Source organism: Mastacembelus armatus, chromosome 7 (assembly GCF_900324485.2).
Source record: "Mastacembelus armatus chromosome 7, fMasArm1.2, whole genome shotgun sequence".
NCBI classification, from domain to species: domain Eukaryota; kingdom Metazoa; phylum Chordata; class Actinopteri; order Synbranchiformes; family Mastacembelidae; genus Mastacembelus; species Mastacembelus armatus.
Window position 1 is genome coordinate 15693117 of NC_046639.1, and position 19529 is coordinate 15712645.

The 19529-nt window shown below is 39.6% G+C and overlaps 2 protein-coding genes across 11 annotated transcripts in view; both read right to left on the reverse strand.

Moving 5' to 3' along the window:
- kif1b (kinesin family member 1B) overlaps window positions 1-1176 on the reverse strand; it is a 49867-nt gene extending 48691 nt beyond the window's left edge. For 7 of the 8 annotated variants that reach the window (XM_026332638.1, XM_026332636.1, XM_026332634.1 and 4 more), the window contains exon 1: window positions 917-1176. The gene's annotated coding sequence lies outside the window, so the exon portion shown is untranslated. The remainder of the gene's footprint in view (window positions 1-916) is intronic. The other variant, XM_026332633.1, reaches the window with a different exon arrangement.
- Window positions 1177-2249: 1073 nt separating this feature from the next.
- ube4b (ubiquitination factor E4B, UFD2 homolog (S. cerevisiae)) lies at window positions 2250-19134 on the reverse strand. Of its 3 annotated transcripts, XM_026332236.1 has the most exons (29): window positions 18818-19134; window positions 17461-17680; window positions 15741-15876; window positions 15481-15568; window positions 14997-15141; window positions 14664-14889; window positions 13907-14368; window positions 12965-13069; window positions 12145-12286; window positions 11646-11746; window positions 11350-11464; window positions 10909-10992; window positions 10502-10558; window positions 9842-9958; window positions 9533-9631; window positions 9306-9419; window positions 8668-8866; window positions 8001-8139; window positions 7819-7918; window positions 7536-7663; window positions 7258-7356; window positions 6715-6950; window positions 6402-6528; window positions 6138-6282; window positions 5862-5996; window positions 5479-5670; window positions 4592-4766; window positions 3575-3721; window positions 2250-3340 (listed from the first exon to the last, which is right to left on the reverse strand). In XM_026332236.1, the coding sequence occupies exons 1-29, from the start codon at window positions 18839-18841 to the stop codon at window positions 3276-3278; spliced, it is 4122 nt and encodes a 1373-aa protein (XP_026188021.1). In that variant the 5' UTR covers window positions 18842-19134; the 3' UTR covers window positions 2250-3275. The 3 variants fall into 3 exon arrangements, with proteins under 3 accessions (XP_026188021.1, XP_026188022.1, XP_026188023.1); XM_026332237.1 differs by lacking the exon at window positions 12965-13069; XM_026332238.1 differs by lacking the exons at window positions 12965-13069; window positions 13907-14368.
- Between the last annotated feature and the right edge of the window lie 395 nt (window positions 19135-19529).

Sequence of the window (19529 nt, forward strand, 5' to 3'; positions counted from 1 at the left end):
CAGTCAAAGGCTGCAAAGTGATGCACCTAATTCATAAATCCAAGGTGCACGTGAAATATGCTTCTCCCAAACAAAAACATGGATACTGCATTTTATGGGAACAATATTTTTCTTTCCAATATGTTCACAGACAACTTAAGCTATACATACCGGGCCCGTGACCACATAGGCCAAATATCTGATGTTTTTCCATGTCCTTGCAGTCAGCCATACTTGCTAAAGCATACGCCCATGAAATTCTATCTACCCTATTTGGTGTAGGCTACAGTGGGACAGAGAGCTGGGCCTGTCTGCTACATCCAACGGTGTTCAATCTGTGCACATACGGACCTTAAATGCTCGTTTTAAAAAAATTTAAGTCGCCGATGTTCGGAAGTAGGCTAATCCCCCCGCCTGTGATTGTGTTGTGGGCTAGTGCAGGGAGGAGTTGCATGCTTATTTTAGCAGCACAGACTCGACACATCGTTCCTGCATGGAGGGTTTAAGATATTTAACATTAAATCTTAACGGGTGCAATGTTTTATACACTGCGTCTTTTATTTTTTTCTTGTAAACTAGCCACGAGACGTTAATGGCTGAGACTACGAGAGGGAGCTAAAAATTCCGGTGTCTGTCTGATGGGTCTGACTATCTATAACCATAGACAAATACCGTGCTCGTAAACGAGCAACATTGCAACATTAGCTATATACTAAGGTTATAGGCAATAAATAGGAATGTAAAGCTGTTAAGCAGAACCTGGACTGTGGAAGTTATCAGCTAACAGCCCAAAGACACTGCTGTGATTAACGTTAGCTAGCTCTGATACAGCCAAACTGTTCGCCAGCCGCCAGCAGCTGCCTTATAATAATCGAAAATAACAACCTCGTACAGTGAAAACATTTAAAGATTCATTACTTCAACGTTCCTTACTCACCTTTGAAGACTCACCAAGACAAAACACCGACACCACGGGACAGCGGTAAGAACTAACGTTAGCTAGCGGGCGTCAAATGTGCTTTTTTTTGTTAAATAAAAATTAGCAAGAACGGAAACTATTATAAAGTCCACTTCGGTGAAAAATACCCATTATAGCGGTATCCTCGGTCGGATGGAGCTGTAATTTAACCCGGTAACTCCTTGCCGACTTTATTTTTCAGCAGAGTAAATGCGGGCGTCTATCTGCACACAAGCGTAACGAAGAATTGATAAATTGCCTTGAATTACTGAAGAGATTACGTCAACTCCCTCTCGGACACGCTGACTGACAGGCCTAACGAGCCAATGAACGAAGAGATATCGGTGACTAATGTCTCGCAGAGCCAATAGCAAACCTTGGACTCGGAGGAGAGGGGGAGGAGGCGGGATCTTTCTTTTTTTATGATCGTGACGCCACACTGCAGGATTTCTAGCCACCGCTCCCGTACCACTATAACCGCAACACTCAGGGTCACCGCAAAGAGCGCCGTCTAGCGAGAAATGGAGTATATCACAACAAAATGAACCCTGTTGTACATTATATAAACTTTATACACCTAAAATCGTATTATAGGCTGTAAAAATGCATTCGACCACACAAGTACCTTAATATTTTTAATAGACACTAGATTACTCTATTAATCCCAGAACAGACAATTGGATAAAAAGCATAATGAAAACCACAGAAGCAAATACATTATATGATCAGTTTGTTTGATAGACATCTATTACTTTTTTTGGCAGTGCTGATATTTTTTGTGATAAGGACAGAAATGAAGGGCATTAGGCATGACTAAAAGGTTTTTCTTTTCAAAATGGAGTGTTCCAGTTTACCCTTTAGTATACACTTTAAATTTGGCCAGAACAATAAAGACAGCTGCCAAGTTTAATCCATTAATCTACCAATTACAGTAGAATGACTAAGCATATGTATTTGGGAATCTATATTCACAAAAAAAAAAGAAAAAAAGATTTTGAATTGGAAGGAGTTGGGACAAACAGAAATGAAATCACCTTAAGTTTTCCCGTTTCATTTTTGAGTGGTTTTCTTCATAGCATTGATATTCGGTGTACTTTAATATATCACCTAGACCAGAGCATGTTTTACTCACTTTAGATTAAGAATTAACAAAGCAATGTTTGACTTTAATCTAACATTTTGCTGTGTAGTGGAACAGTCTCTCATTTAATAAGTCAGAAGCTAAGCAAGATAAAAACGTGAATAGAGACACTGGTTGAAACAAACCTACTAAGGTATTAATTAGAGGAAAAAACAGTGACGAGGTGTGAAATAATGTGCATCATCATTTATTTCAGTTCAAAATCCTAGCTTCCAAAACAAGTATGTGGTTAAAGGAAATAGTTTCCTGTACAGTTAAGGTCAGCAAGGTCAAGTTAGGTACAGTGCCATTTGAAAGAGACCATCTTGTGGTGAAATGTCAGTGGTTCTGAAAAACAGACGTTTAATGGTGTGCTCCTATGGTGTTTCTGGTGCTCATGCTACATTCTCTCATGTTCCTTCCACTTTTCCCAAAGAGGGTTATTTCTCCATGAGGCGCTTAGGAGGTTCTCGGAATTGAGGCCATGCACACACAAGAAGTAAACTCAGTCTATCAAAGTCAGCAGGGAAAACATGACTAAAAATGAGCTGAAAATGTATTTTGATAAACCACTGGTTATTAACCTACTATACTCAAAAGGAAGCTCACATTCAGGATTAATTTATGTTAAGATAGATCCTTAATGGATATTCCCACTTCTGAATTTTGTCTACAAGCACAAACTGTGCATGTGTTAGCTCTGGGACACCAGCATACATTATGTGGACTCAAGTTCACCATTGTCACAGTCCTGATAATGAAACCCCGGAGCTTGTAATGTTATGAGCCTACCCATACTCTCCAAAATGTATGCCCTGCTCTCTAAAATAATACAGTATTACAAAACAAAATGTGAACCTTAAAAGAAAATTTAATAAATGAAGTGACTACGCACCTCGCTGGTAAACCTGTCGGTGATGGAAACTTATTCTTGCATCAACTCCTGTTAAATATATGTATATATTTTGATATATTTATATATATACACAAACTCATGAGAAAAAACATAAAAGTCTTAACTTTATTATGTTTCGTTTTTAGAACCATGATAATGGTTTGAGACAAAAAGGGTAAATGTGAATAAAAATCAAATCAGTTCTCCTTTTTCTTCCATTCAAATGTTTTTTTGTCATTGGTAATAGTGAAACTTAAATCCAGGTGATTTGGACAGATCCCTTAAAGATGGGTAGCAGGCCAGACATTGGTGACACATGGTCCTTAGACAGGCCGTCCACCCTGTTTCTCCCTCATCCAGGCGTGGATCCTCTCTTTCAGTTCAGGGACTGTAGAATTAAAAATAAACTATGAGGAGCAGCTACAAAAGTGATATTCACAGTAACCATTGACATTTCAGTGTCCCAAAACCACTCACCTTGGGAGGGAAAAAAAACCAAAAAAAAACTCTAGATAATACATTTTCTGATAATAGTCATAAACTTACGGTCTTTCTATTGAGCACTTTGGACAGAACAGCTTTAGGTGTAGTTACTGGTGAAACAATATCATGGTGGAATTACCTGACTCCAGCATGCTTTCTGTTAGGGGCTGCCTGTTGAAGGGATCAGTGGGGGAGTTGAGCAGATGGCGCAGGATGATTGACCTGTCCATAATGTTCCCCGAAGGCAGCATCACAGGGTCAGTCATCAGTGTGTCCATTAGAGGGTCTGTTAAAACACATTCATGTGTATGATTTACAAAGGATTGAGCCCCATATAATCTTCAAATAGTTTTCTAATGTTGTGCATACAACTGAACAGGCAAATGATAAAAGATAATTCCTTAATTTAAAGGCTATAAATAAAACAAGCAAATTAAAATTACTGCAAAATAAACTAAATATAATTCTGTATTAGAAAGATAAAAGCTCAAACATTATTATTATGGCAGCAATATTGGTGTGCCTATCAAAACACCTGTAAAAAAAAAAAAAGCTCAATAAAAACACTTGATAAAGTGTGGCCTATTTGAAATGTCATGAGGTTGTTATAGTAGGACTTGTGCCTTACAAAAATAAAACCTGTCATAGGAGATTTTAACCACACAGAAAGCTGATACTCCAGCCTCCTCTATGGCACACTCCCATCAGCTATGGTGGGTTGGCTGGTATATCTGGGAATCAAAGGAGGTATGTGGGCCACATTCCCCTACTAGATTATATTAAGTCTGTGGTTATAGGATAGCCTCACTGTAAGCTGTCTATATGACCTCTATGAGCTGCAAAATCCCCTGCAAATGTCTGGAATTCAACAACAGAGGCTGCTGAAGATTCTGTCTGTCTGCACTGACTGCCCTGAGGTCACACCACATTTCTAAGCAAGTCACATTTTCAACTTGAGGCCAAACATTCACTGTGAGGAAACAGAAAAATGTATATTTTTATATTTAAAATTTTGTTTGAAAAACAAAAGTTGATGTTCCAAACAATGGTGCTACAAGGAGGTAAATATGACAGACAGACCCTTAAAACACAGCAAAGTAGGAATTGAGAAGAGAAACAAATTCTGAAGTTGAAGTAATGCTGCTTAAACACACACCTTTGAATTCATCAGGTGCGTCACTGTAGTCCATTTCAGACTGGGAGTTTTTGGCGACTATTTCCTCCACCTTCTCTGATAGCAGCTTGAATTTCTCAATGGCAATGGAGGACTTAATACCAGCCTTCCTCATCTTTGAAATCACCTCTTCAAAGAGCTCACGGCTGTACGACCGCTGCACAGAAACAAGTAACGGAACTTTCATTAGGGAGCAATAAGAGAAGAGCATCTTTGGAGCAATGTGTATTTTTACTATTTTAACTGTGCGGTGGTCTCATCATGTTTGAATTAAAATACAATTCTGTCTGCATACTTCTTTATCAGCTGTAACAATGTCTGCAATAAGCAGCAACTGTGTTCTTCATATGTAGAATTTCTTCGGTACAGACTATAGTGGCAAATTCGAGTACCACTCGAACAGAATTATTAAAAGGACTCTCCAAAAACAAATCAGTCAACTGCCTCCAATAAGTATTGAGATGTTACTTCCCCTTTTCCAAGTTAAAACAAAATTTTCAACCATGTAGATGTGTGGTGCTTAAGATCGGCACAGAATCGAAAAATGTATTTTTAGTACTGAAAAGTAATAGTATGTTTAGTCAGTTAGAGGTGCCATTATCTAGTGACTGATGTGTTAGGTGAAACACTTGATTACATTCACTAAGTACAACCTTGAGGCATGGTAATGCATGGCAATGGCAGTATGACTGAAGACCTACCACTGTTGTCTGCAGCCTTTGTTCAGGATATTTCATCTTCATATATTCCCAATTTTGCTTTACCATTAGTATGAACAAGCACGCTACATGAACGGGACGCAGCATAATCTTTGAGTAACAGTACTGTGTTTGTGATAAACTACAAACTTTATCTCCAACAGTGCCAACCTGGTCATCTGCAATAGCTTTAGCAAAGCGGGCACAGTCAAGCTGCAAGTAGATGTCAGTCAGCTGGTCTAAGAGCTTCTTGGGTTCAAAGCCATACTTCTCAGGGTTCTCCACCTTCAGGTCCCGACACTTGGGCCCACAGAGTTGCTGAAGGTTAAAGTTCAGCATGGCAGCTAAACGAGGCCCCAGCTCCTGTGTGAAGAAGGTGGCACTGTTTAGAATACCTTGTCTGGCTCACTTCAAACCATTCAGGTAATGTTGCCCTTTTATTAATTGTTAATGCACAACTGAGGATGCATTTTCCCCCATAGCCTAAAATACATCAAATACAAATGTGGAAATTAAAAAAAAAAAAAATGTCCTGTGTGGGCAGTGATACTCACAGGCCTGAGGAAAGGCTTCTGGACCTGTTTGGTAAGGATGTGAAACATTTCAACTGTCTCTGTGGCCAGGGCCAGATAGGAGCGAGATACCCGCTCATCCTGAGTCAGCTGGGACTGGCGGCTCTGCTGCTGCTCCTGAAAATTTGCAGGAAAACAAACAATACTATGCAATTCTGCAGCAATGTTGTTCAATCAATGAATTAGGTGATCATAGGTCTCAACTCACACAATAGGCATGTACATGCATTATGAAAAAAAATCTAAGAATGCACAGACCCTAGGCAGCTGATCCCACTGCTCCTTATTCTTCATCTCTTCTTGAACTTCATGAATACGCTTCAGGGACTCAAGGCTCTCATCTAACAAGAACGTGGTGTCATTGATCAGCATGTTTATGTATCGCACAAACTGCTTCCCAGAGCTAGAAGGATGTAAGCACACAAGAAGGAAGAGGAACAGGTGAGGTCATAATGTGACACACACTTACTTAAAAATGAATAGTGTCATTTTTCTTTTAGAGTTGGTCCAAAGCAAACTCACTTGAACTCCTCCATGAAGGTGCCATGGTGGGCGATGTTCTGCCAGAGGCTCTTAAAGATTGTGCTGATGTGGTACCTTATAGTGAACTTATCGTAGAACTCACTGGTGGCGCCCGTATGCTCAACATCTGACCAGGGAAGACAGATTTTTAGTGAAAAAGGGAAGGCTCAAAACCAATACTTGGGTCAACCACATTAAGACTCGAAACTCCTTTATTCATTTTTTGCAGGTTAAAACCCAGACTATATACCATAGTTTAGGACTATGGTTTGTGTATGCATACCATACTGTACACATGGTACGTGGTATTTACCAGTGTAGAATTTCATGAGTGCGGGGACCAGCTGCTTTACAGACAATGGATGGTTCTCCATCATTTCAGAGAATCGCTGAGTACGAGGCTGGACAGCAGGGTTTGTGACAAACAGCACCTCCACCAACTTGGCGATAAGGTAGGGGTTCCTGATGTAGTTCTGGCTACAGATGAATACCACCAAGAAGGTGACAATGTCCTGGACACATGGCTCATATAAAACCTGGGGAGAATACCTGGAAGAAAAAAGGGAAATGAGGTGGAGGAAGGGCTGAAACAAGTAGTGCATTAGCCGCTCACAGGAAGCCAACAGTGATTTATAGCATAACAACTTATCACATACTGCGTTTTGACAATTTTATTATTTATTTTTATTCCATGCTGTTTACCGTGTAATATCCATATTTATCTCATATTATAGTGTACCTTTTTCCAAACAGACATTACAGTATGTATTGCTAATTGCTCCTAGCCACTTGATATTCATTGTTAACACCAGGTTGACCAATGTGAGCAGTGCACAAGACTAAACTATAAACTTACTGCACAACAAAAAGCAGAAACTCAGCCACATCTTCAATGTAAAACTCTGGAAGAGCAGCAAAGCTTTTGGGAATCTCTGGGTTCAGTGGCAGGGTAATGCTGTGCAAGGCAAAGAGGAAAAAAAACATGACACATCCTGATGTATAACTTACTCTGAAGTAATAGAGTTTGACAAAAAGAGATTAAAACAAAACCCTTTGTGTGTTGCCACATCTGCTCATTTTACATTAATATCAAAACAAAGACTAGCATGGTCCGTCACTGACAGGGTCACTCACTTGGGGTAGGCAGGGTCAACCATGCGCAGAATGAGCTGAATAAGTGTGCTGTAGAACTGCAGACATCTGCGGAGCAAGTTCTCATCCAGAAGGCCCACATCCGCACAGGCTTTGGCTCGCACAAGTTTCTGAGAGGACAAAATGTCACAGTAATATGATCACATTTCTGTCAATAGGCTCCATTCCAAAATCATGCATATTTCGGTATTTGGACATTTAAATCAGTGTTTAATGAATAAATGCAGACAAGACAGTGGGGCATCTACAGGCCTGTTAAACTGACCTTGAGCTGCGTTTTGCATCGTTTGAGCATCTCTCTGTGTCGACTAGCCAGGGGAGAATCTTTCCATTGGCTTTCACTGTTTTTCAGCTCCTCCACAGTCCTAGCAGGGTAAACACAGCAATTTTAATATATCAAATCAAATACGATTTTAATATTTGTGAGATGTGAGCATGCATGTGTACCTGTTTAGTTCACGGATGGCCCGCAATCTGCGGATGTAGCGTCTGCAACCAGGCAGGATCGACAAATGGTGAGTGTGCAGCGTGAGAAAGAAACACTCAGTGGGGAACTTGGGTTCAGAGAACTTAGATGGGTCTTCATCTGTACGTGTGAACAAATAAAATTATTTCAACACCATCACTCAGAACCAATCTTTCAGTGTCATCTGTCAATTGAATAGACAGTATAGCTGATTTTTAAACTACCATCACTGTCCATGGATTTCTTTTATCTCAACCTTTATGTATACATTTTATACAGTGTAGAATGTGCAGCTGCAGGACAAGTCCAAATAAAGCAGTCAGAAGGAACACACAGACAGTGGCACTAAGATCTCAGATTATTGGTGTCCAAAAAAACAAAACAAAAAAAAAAACAAAAAAACAAAACTGTTATGTTGATGAATCATTGACAAGTGATAAATATGCAAAATGGTTCCCTCTATGTGCAATTAACTGATTTCTCAAAATGACAGCAGTTTATGAGCCATGTAGACACATTTAGTCAAGTAAATACAATGCCAATTACTCACTTCACACTCGCACAAGAACACAATATTTTCAAACTAAGCATTATGTTAACTAATCTACCTAATCACATATCCATGTATTTTTATTTATGTTAACTTACGAAGTTCAGCGAGCCAATTCTTGAGCTCCTCCATAGTGGCCTTTAGACGAGTCTCTTCCAGGCTGACAGTAAGTCGACAGCGTGGATGGAAAATGTAATAAGGGTCCACTGTCTCCAGCTTGATCTTCATGCTGAGCTGTTGCAGCACCCATAAGAAGTTGAGCATGAAACCATCTGTCGACACCAGCTTGTCATCAGTCTGGGAGAAAGAAGAAGTTAATGTTCAAAAGCAATCTATACAACCTTAACAAGAACAAATCAAAAATTAACTAGATTTTTCGATGACATAATTTCAAATGAGAAATACTAAAACTGCATGAACACATTCACTAAACATTTATATTTGTTCAGTTCTGTGCAAACAAAGACTGACTGTGTATTGCATATTACAACCAATACAGTCTTCATAAGACAAACATGCATAAGCACAGCACAAACTGTATAGACAGAGGAAAATTATTAACTACAATTAAGGGATCACATGACATAAAATAACACCAATTACAACAGAGCTTACATTTTTAAGAATTAATAAAACCATTGTTTAAAAAGACTTCTACACTTCTGTTTTTCTTTATTTGCAAGTTTGATGAAAATAAACAATTTCTTTGTTTTAATGAAAGACTTCTGCAACTCACCTGCATCTGGGCTTTCTTCACATTGTAGTTGACTAAAGCTGCCATGTAATTTAGAGCTAACTCACGTGTCTCTCCATTTAGGAGAATATTATGGACAACTTTGAACAGGTCACCCTGAAAAAGATGACACAGCATTATTCTTTATTGATCCTTAGGATACAACTGCTAAAAATATTTAAAAAAAAATAAAACAAAACAAAACAAAAAACAAAAAAGTGGAGACTCACTCTTGCTGATTCTAGATAGTGCTGTAATGACTGGCTGACGACTCGTGTATTCTCCATGGTGATGGCTGGACCAGAGAAATACTTGTCTCCTACCTTGGTCTACAGGAGAAGATCAACATTGACACACTAAATTATCTGCACATCAAAGAACTTGCAATTTCGCAACTTTTGATTTTGAAGTGTAATTACAGGAAATGAATGCTCCATTTTCAAACACTCTTAAGTTTGTGACAGAACTATACATTTAATATCACCAGAATATAGCCAACTTGCAGAAATATTTGTCATTTACTGGAATAAACAACTTACATCATCCTCGGCAAATACAGAGAGGCTCAGAAAAGCACCCAGGTAGGACAGTCTCTGGATCTCCCTGCCACAACCAGGGCTCAGAGGTTTGGGACACCACAGAGGCAGTGATGTTACCTGCACAGAAAGCCATAATGCAGGCAAAAATTACATGCGGGTCCACAGGGTGTCCGTGTTATTATTTCACAAACATTTAATACCATTTTCTAGTGGTGCTATTAACAATCCCAATGCCAAAAGGTTAAGAACACATATATATAAATGTAACTTGAAATAAATATGTAGTGATAGTTTTGTTACATTAACAACAGAGTTAGAACACAGTTGAATTAACTCAAAAACATTGATTTGAAAAACTGTTACACTGCTAAATAAAGACGAGTTGTTTTCCATGCACTGGGGAATTCAGTTCCAGTGTCATTAATACAACAAACAAATGCAATGATGTCAGCTGGCCATGCTGGTTTGAGGAAGGTATAAACAATATAGACAGCTGCAGGACATGCAGATAAAATTACACATCTCATGGAAATACTTGACAAATGGCACTGTTGGTGACTGAATTAAAACACATTGCATGAATGGATTTGAGCCACGAGGACCTGATGATGCATAGTGAAGTGCAACAATGTCGCTCTGGCCATCCAGCTGTAAACTCACCAAATTGCAAACTGGGTGAGTTTTTCCGAACTTGATTTCACAAAGCTCAGCTAATGCCTGTAAAAACAAAAACATACAAATGGTGCAAATGGACGTTGGTTTGAAATTTATGTTTTGATTACAGTTAAAGCACTTCATGTGGCATATTATATAGCCAACATTATATTACAACTTACAACCAACTGGATTCTCTTGCAAGCATTGCACTATATATTTTATAAAGATTTCAAATAACAATAATGTTCTAGACAATGCATTACTTTAAAATGCACCAAAATCACATATGTCCCAAATCAGATGATGGTTTATGTTAGGATGTAGGTTGAGTAACAACTACAGCTTTCCTCATTGTTCTGCATACTTCTGACTTTCTACACACATATTGTGCCAAAACATCATCTCCTCACCATTAGAGGGAATTTAAAGTTGTCACTGTCAAAAGAACATTCTTTTACAGCAAGAGCCAGTCCATGGAGGATGGGAATGAAGATCTGAAAATTAAACACACAACAGTAAACAGTCATGATAGCAAAAAAAAAAAAAATCAGGCTGGGGATTTTTGCCTAAATTACAACAATTTCTTCATGGCTGTAAACGTATTTTAAAGCAGATCTAACCAAGGTTGAACACTCTTATTACATTCAAATCACAATACAATCAGTGTCACAGTAATCACAGTCATCTCTAAAAAGATTTTGTTTTTGTTTAATAAATAATAAACATCAACACAAAGCAGTTTACTCACTCAAAGTTAGCAAAAGGGTGTGTGTCTTTTAGGTCCACTGTATGCTGTGATAGGTTTTATCTTATCTTACAAAAGGCCAAAAACTGATGAATATGCTTCCCACCTGTCTGAACACTTCTTCCTCCTGGTGGGTAATTCGTACCAACTCCTGAATAAACCCGTAAGGAAGGTTCCGACACAGCATATAAGGTACCAGCAGAGACTGATGGAAAGGACTCCTACATGTAAAAAACAGACAGAAGCACTGTGGTGAAAATGAACAAATAAAGGTGTCTGGAGACAAGGTGAAAGCAGTTGCTATGGAGATCCAGGAAGAAAAAGTAACACAAAGTATAAAAACGTAATGGCAGATAAGAAAATACACCAATGATTGCCACAGTGTGCTGCTGGCTTGCTTACCGAGGCAGGGTCAAGGTCCCTTGCAGGACTAGGGCAACATGGGAAATACACTGAGAGCGAATGTTGCTGAGAAGGTGGCTGACATTTGGTTGGCTACACATCTGACCGAGAAACAGAAAAGAGAGGAGAGAGAAAATGGTTAGAGGTGCAATAAAAATGCATGCTGCCAGTTTCACAGAACCTTCATCTAGACTGTTGCAGTGAGTGCCAAATTTCAGCTCATTTTTAGACCAACTGGTCTGCAGCTAGTCTCTGTAGTACACACAGTTCTATCTGTCATCATCATATTTGTAACAAATTTGGAAATGGTGAATAACCTAAAAAAAAAAACTTTTTAGTTTACCATCAGAAGGATCGATGGGATACAAAATTTCAAAATCCTAAAGCTTTACCTGAATCTCTAAATAGGATTTTTCTAAAAAGGAAAGAAATTTTTAATGTAAATTATTTGAAGGAAACCTGGTTTACACATGTTCTTGTGTAACAGGTAGCCAGTTACCTTGGGAGCTTTTCTCTCCTCCATGCCAACACTGTCAAAACGCTCAATGAGGTAGTTCAGCATCTCTGTTTCTTTACATGCTTCAATGGTGAAGCGGTCGCTGGCTGAATCACAGGACATCCCCCCTCCACATGCACCAAGACTAAAGGAAGGTAAACACAGAAACAAGGGCAGAGAGAGGGCTCCTTAAGTAACAAAAACATCATAGCAAGCCAAGACAGATGTGCCTTCAACAACAAACATGGTTAAGAAGACACTCTCAAGGGTCCTGAAAGAAACAAACTATAAGGCATTAGTGACAGCATTGCAGCATCTCAGTACTGGACTCTTGGGCGGGAGGGTGGGTGGGTGGGGGGGTCTGGATAAATACTCAAGGGCTGTTTGCAGCAAGTCTTTGAAGCCAATATTAGGATTCAGCTTGAGAAATTGAACACAAATGTGCCAACATGAGTTTAAACGACTGTTAGTGGTCAAATGTAACTGTAAAATGTCTTTTAAAATAAAGGATAACTCAAAAGTCACTATCTTGCAGCTGTTTACAGCACATTCACCATTTTAATCTGCTGATTGAGTGTGTTAAATACTCACCATCATACGATCTACCAGAAGTTGTACTTACTGGATCTTATGCCTAAACCTCTGATGAACAATAGAGTTAAAGCACTTGAGATGGCTAAGTATTAATTGTCTCAACACTCAACCCTGCTGTGCCTGTGCATCGTCAACCGCAAGTCTCCTTCGCCAACTGAAACATGCAGTAGGCCAATCACTGAGCAAGCGTGCGCGCACACACATTAACACACACCGTGCAGCGGTGTACCTGGACCCAAATTGGACCCGTGCAAAATCCTCCTCCTCCTCAGAATCTTCATCACTGCAGTCCTGAGACATGTCAGAGAGGGCAAAGAACAGGAACGACAAGGGGCTAACATGACAAGGAAAAGACATGAGGAGTAAGGTAAAGGTTGGAGAAAAGAAGAATTTGTGCAAGCACGAGTACGAAGGAATGTGAAAAAACATGAAGACAAATGTGGAAAAGTAACAAGAAAAGGAAGGGAGCATTGAGGAAAGGATGCTGGAGGGTTGCATGCTTGTCTAAAGACTATTGTTTTGTTTTTTTTAAATATGTATTTATGCCATTTTGTCTGCAGCTTTTAATACATTTTTTTAACCAATAACTGGACCAACCATCGCTCATACAACAGCCAACGCAAAGAGTTGTAAGCCACATTTCATTTGTGAGATTGTTACAGCAAGTATAAATGTTTGTTAAACTACATGTTAGTTTTTGAAAAAGGGTTAGCAACATATAAGCAATAAGCAGCCTTAATACTGCAAAAAGAAACTAGCAACATGTTAACTGTCTGAACTCCACATATAATAGCATTTTCAGTTAAATTTTGTTTCCTGAAAATTAAATGAAACTATACAGTATGTAGTCGGAAATCTTTAAATGATGTTTGCCTAGATCTGAATTTCTAGCTGGGTGTTTTTGTTTTTTAATAAATTGATGTTGATACTGTCTAGCTTTCTTAACACAAGATTTGAAACATAGAAATACAGGATGCTGATTGACTTTTAGACAAGGATCCTAAATTTTACTCTTTAGAGAATAATCAGAAGTGGCAATGTACACAACTAAAATTCAGGCCAAGATTTAGATGAGAAACACCACTTCTTGTGGTCCACAAAAGTTAAGAGTTTTTAGTACGTTGGCTTGAATGTTCACCACACACTGACATGCCGATGACAAATGAAATACCTAGGTGGTGGGATCCTGGTACCAAAGGCAGTCTGTCGTGTATTTGATCTGGGAGAAGGGGGTGTGGAGGAGGGCTGGTTGTGAGCCCTTTGTGAGCTCAAGGAGAGCAACTGGGGGCTGGGTGGTGGCAAAGAAACTGTAGTATTAGGAGGAACAGAGAGCCCTGAAGGGCTAGGAGAGGACCCAGGGAAGCTAAATCCTCTGGGACCTGGGCTAGATGGGGAAGGAGCCCCCCAGGGAGAGGTGACTGAGTAAGGCCGATAGCGTTGGGAGATGGGCATTGGGGCAGATGAATGGTTGAGAGAGTGTCTTGAAGCAGCATTAGCAGGTGGGCTGGGGGGAACAATAAATTGTGGGGTAGAGGGTGTAGAAGGTTCAGAGGGTGTAGTAGGGGTGGAGAGAGATGAAGTCCTCTTGGCTGCATCCAAAGCCATCAGTTGAGGACTACCACACCCATACAGACTGTGGACAACATTGTTAAAACAATGATTGGCAAATATTATCTAGCACATGGTGCAGGTCTTAAACAGAAACTATCAAAGCAAAATCAGAATGATGCTAGTTAAATATCAATGAAAACTCTCAGTGACTAAAAATCTCACCAAGTCACCAGAGTCAAATTCTTTCTGTCCAACACACTTAGCAAATAAAGCTTATTCTGATTCTGAACTCAAGGAGTGTAGAAGACAGTCAATGCACAGGCTTGATATGTCTCTGGGAGTTTTTAGAGGTAGCAATACTGTGTTGCCATACATACCTGGACAGAGAGCTGGCTCCAAAGGACCCTGCACTTGGGCCCATGGGGCTGCCACCTTGGTTGGAGGGCTGCACCAGCGCCAGACGGTGGTCAGGAGATTTGGCTGATGCAATTGACTGAGACGTGGCGGTCAAGCTCACAAAGGGGTTGTGAACACGCGAATGGGTAGACATCATTAAGACTTCCATTAGGATCTGGCCAATCAGGTCTTTGAAGTCAGAATATACTGTAGAAGAAAAAGTGACAAATGTAACAATCTTTCATACAAAGCTGCCTTTAGACAGAGTACATGATCATTCAGTTGTGACAGAGATAAAAACCCTATTCAAATACCATCTTTAGGGTTCTGGTGGAACTCTGCAGCTAGTGAAGGGAGAAAGATGACATCTCTGTCCTGCTCCTTCCACGATACGCGGAGGATCTTACAAATGAGCTGCAGCGCCTGTTCTTCTGAGACATCAGAGTTTGCAGAGGTTTCCTGAGGCGCAGAAGAAAACAACAGGAAGGACCTTAATTTAGAGCTATTCATAGAGTAAAAGACAAGAACTAGCATTACTCTGATAACGCATTAAACTGATGACACATTGTCTCATGATCATTCTGGTCTATCAAGATATAGGTAATTATCAATCAACCAAAATAAATGAAAATGAAACCAAGAATGGAAAGTCCCCAGTTACCTTCTTTTAAACACTCAGACTTCTTTAATATTTATCCACTTACAGATTCTCTCTCAAGATAGGTATGATCAAAACCAAGTAGGCCAAGTAAATAAACACAGGACACCCTCTTTTGAATGTTCTTTGCTGTTATTTACCTTATCACTCAAGTTCCTCTTCTCTCTGCGATCACTGTCTTCCACCTCCATATTCTCTATCCCTGAGTCCACATCCACCTGGGACATGCTGGAATAAAACAGAGGCACAGTGCTTGGAAAGTCTCTTTATCGCTAAGCAGACCATATTAACATTCCAAGTTCAGTGGTCCACATGTGGTCTTGCTATGAAATACAGTACTTGTAATGCTGTGATTGTTGCAATATGTATCTTTCCTTCAAAAAGAACAAAAAACTCTTACCTCTTTTCACAGGAGGCAGTGTCAATGTCCATGCTCTGCGATCGAGACAAACTCTGGGACTGAGTCTCAAGGCTGTTGGAAGGGGAGCTGGAGAGGGAGCTCACACCTTCACTACTCTGACTACCATATGCCACACCTGCAAACAAAACACAACTGAGCACCCCTAAAGCACAAAACCAAATTGATTACTTAATACAATATTAAATACAGTAGATCATTTTAGATTTAAAGTCAGCACTGTTGTTTACAGATTAATCCAATTTTTAACCACTGTGGATTAGCAAAGGCTGAGATAGGTGTTTTTAAGATTAACATCATATGCACTGATTACTGCAGACATACACACAGAAAGCTGATTAACACCCAGTATTTTCCTGTGGCTGAAAGGCTAGAGTCTCCTTGACAGACAACAATAATATCATTACAAACTGCTAATTTTAAAAAAACACTGTGTACTATTTGATCAAACTATGAAAAGTACTACTGGGCCTTAATTGTAGACTTGTATAACAATGACACAAAACATATGCATATCAATAAATGTCATCACTGCCTCTTTACATGGCTCACTAGTGTATTTTTTAGAGAGTAGTGTGGGGCTAAACATTGCTGACACATGGACCCACTAACCCCTTTTCAACTAACACAAAGTTTGCAGTTGTTCAGAGCTGGTGCTTCAGCGAAGTGAGAGCTGGTTCAAATTGCAAACCTTCTAAGAACCAAATTGTTTTTCCACAGGTTAGAGAGTGACCAGAGAGCCGTTACTGTATACATCACAGTTAAACAAGCTCTGTTGTGTACAAATCTTCTAAGTTAAAACAGCAGCGCAGCAGTTTAGTTAAAATAGTTATAGTGCTGTTTGTCCAGCATGATATCTGCAACCGTGTGACACACAGGCTGACCAAGCAGTGCACACAGCGTCTAGGTGAACAAGGTTAACATTGACATTAGTAAGTATACCACCCCAGGACAGTAGTAACCTACGTCCTGGTCATGGAAAATTCTGTTTCAAATGCTACAGGTCTAACAGGAAAACAAAAGACAAGCAACAAAATAAACTACTTCGGCAAACCAGTTAATGAAAAAAATAATCTAACAAAAGTGTTGTAGCAATATACTCCATTTTACCTACCATATGTACCATTTAATCACTGCCGAATACTGAATTCAAATTCAGCTCTTGTTGGTGGCGATAATCCCACCCCTAGCTCCTGATGTATGCAGTTCTAACTTCTAGTGGGCCAAGTTAGCACCAGTTTCCCTGGCCCCGAGCCAGTTCTTTGGCTGTTGAAATCCACAGAACTGGCTCAAAATGAGGCACTGGCTCTGATCCATCTCTATAGAACTGCCTTAGTAAATAAGGGTTATGTGGTCACAACAAGCTGCTCCTGTTTATGTTGATGTAACTTAGGAACTACCACTGGTTCTTGTTGTTAAACTTTCAACGTTATAAATACAGGTCCTTTAAAGTTTGCACTCAAACTCAAATATCATCCAAGCCTCAAAAATGTGTTGACAAATGGAGTAGGACCATAGGATTACACTATAGGTCACAAAAGATATTAACATAACTCAGTGGTGACAAATGGAGAAAGCTGATCTGATCCTGCCCATCAAACCTACATCGCAAGGTTTATTTTGAAGTACTGTCTGATACTGCAGTAGTTATTACAAACAAATGGGTATTTCCTCAAACATATAGACTGTATTCAGTTCTTACCAGAAGTGCCCATAGGGGATGTGGCAGGAGTTCCACTGTGGACACTGAGCCCCAAAGACTGAGAGGCAGCTGGTGGCAGGGGCTGGGGTGCAGCACCTGAGGGGCCTGGGAGGGGTCCAGGTGGAGTCTCTCTCTGTGGGGAGGTCAGGGGTGTGCTGAGAGGGGTGCTTGGCTGTGATGTCTGTCCTCCTGCCAGGCGGGCCAGTCTCCTCCTGCGAATCTTGAATGAATATACTGGCAGATTTACATACTCTTTCAAAGCAGTACGTTCTGTAATTTATGTAGTAATTTGCATACTTGCATTACCCTGATTGTTGACACACATAATTGACAAGTTAATAATTGCCATATATTTTTTGTATTTCATTTTAAAGTTAACAAATGAACAATTAGCTTTGGCAAAATAAAACGATATGTATATTTTGATTATATTATAACTAAAACACATTATTTTTGAAATCCATTGTTTTTCATTCATCACTTCTGGAGTAAGCTGATCTTGAATTTAACAAAGAGGATTCCGAGAAGAGACAAAAATGTAAGCTACATTAAAAATATGGCTCGGTATAAGCATAACAGCAAATCAGCTAAGACGCATAACAACAGGAGTAAATCAACCAGTCTTCTGCGAGCTGCTCGAAAAGCTAAATATGGGTACAAGGAGACAATGGAGAAATATTGTATGAAGTTTTTTGTGTAGTTAAAGGGCAGCAGCAGCTCAATGCTCGGACGGTCGGCCGACAGAGGATTGCACAATGGCAATACCCGGTGTGTTTTTATGCTGAGTCGTCTCAGGCTAATTCCTGGCAGTTAGCATCTGTCAGCTAGTCTGCCTGCAAGAAGATATACAAAATCGACCCAGCAAGCAAAATACAATGTTAACTGTTAAATTATAATACGAAACAGGATCTCCCAGATGAAAATAAATTCATAACTGTTTCATTATTTTATATTAAAACAATAGTATCCATGGACCACCATACAGCACAGCCGCTCTTCCTACGTTAGCTAGATAGCACTGAGCTCCAGCTAAATTAAATTAAGACACGGTGACACAAATATCTACAGCAAACGTCCAGTTCATTCAACTGTCTTGCAAAACAAACATCTTTTGAATCCCGTTGTCTTACACGCACTTGGATAAGCCGCTGCTGAACTATGTGGCGGTTTTATTCTTTTAATTTGTTGGCATCTGAACTAGCTTTAGCAGTCAGTAGCAGCTAGCTAGTAGCTTCGCAAATAGACCCGAAGCCCGAAGGAAAATAATTAAGTTATAAACACGAATCTGAACTTTAACATTAGTAAAATAGAGCTAACGCTATGCTAATTCTGGGTGTTTTTTGTTCTGACACCTTACCTCATCTGCGCTCAGCTCCTCCATCGCAGCTAGGTTAGCTTAGCTAGCTATTTCACTTCAAACTGCTTTAACGTGCGCCAGCCAGAGCCAGCTAGCTAGCCTGTATTAGCACAAAATATGCATAGTCTAACTCGTTCAAAAAATATGTGTCACTCTTGATTGACTTCAAGATAAAAATTAGGACACCAGTATTTGAAAGGTGGAAAGACGCGTCTCCTCCAAAAAAGTCTACCGTGTGCTAGTTTTCCACCGAGAATGAAACAAAAAGAAAAGTAGCTAGCTATTATACGTCAAAATACAGCGGCGGCCATTTTGGCTCTACATGATGTCACGTGACTTAAGAGCCCGCAGGAGGGGGTGTGAGGCTTCAGTGATTTGTTTTAGTATCTGTTAAATATGTATTTTGTGTCAATATAATGCTTTGTACTGCTAATGCATAGTAGTACAAAGTTGCTTTGGGTTAATCTGATTTATGCTGTTTTCTCCTTCCCGTTTATAAATAGTGCAGCCTGTAGTTATTTATTAAAGCCAGGGTGCATGAACCGTGTAGGGCTTAGCAATAGGCAATAGTATTTTTAGATGGAGGATTTTCTCTACGGATCACAATTTCTGTCTCATCCTCACCTGTGGATGAATAGTCCCAAATATACACCTGTTCTGTTTGCTAAATATACAATTATTAAAATGAATGATTGAAAAACATTTGAGAAAC

What these genes read in the sequence shown, in the direction of transcription:
- ube4b (XM_026332236.1), bottom strand. Translation starts at nt 18,841, where the DNA reads ATGGAGGAGCTGAGCGCAGATGAG. An exon ending in ACCAGGATCCCACCACCTAG is followed by an intron (nt 13,070 to 13,906) that starts GTATTTCATTTG and finishes TTGTCATGTTAG; the next exon opens with CCCCTTGTCGTTCCTGTTCT. An exon ending in GCCATCCGTGAACTAAACAG is followed by an intron (nt 7,919 to 8,000) that starts GTACACATGCAT and finishes TTACCCTGCTAG; the next exon opens with GACTGTGGAGGAGCTGAAAA.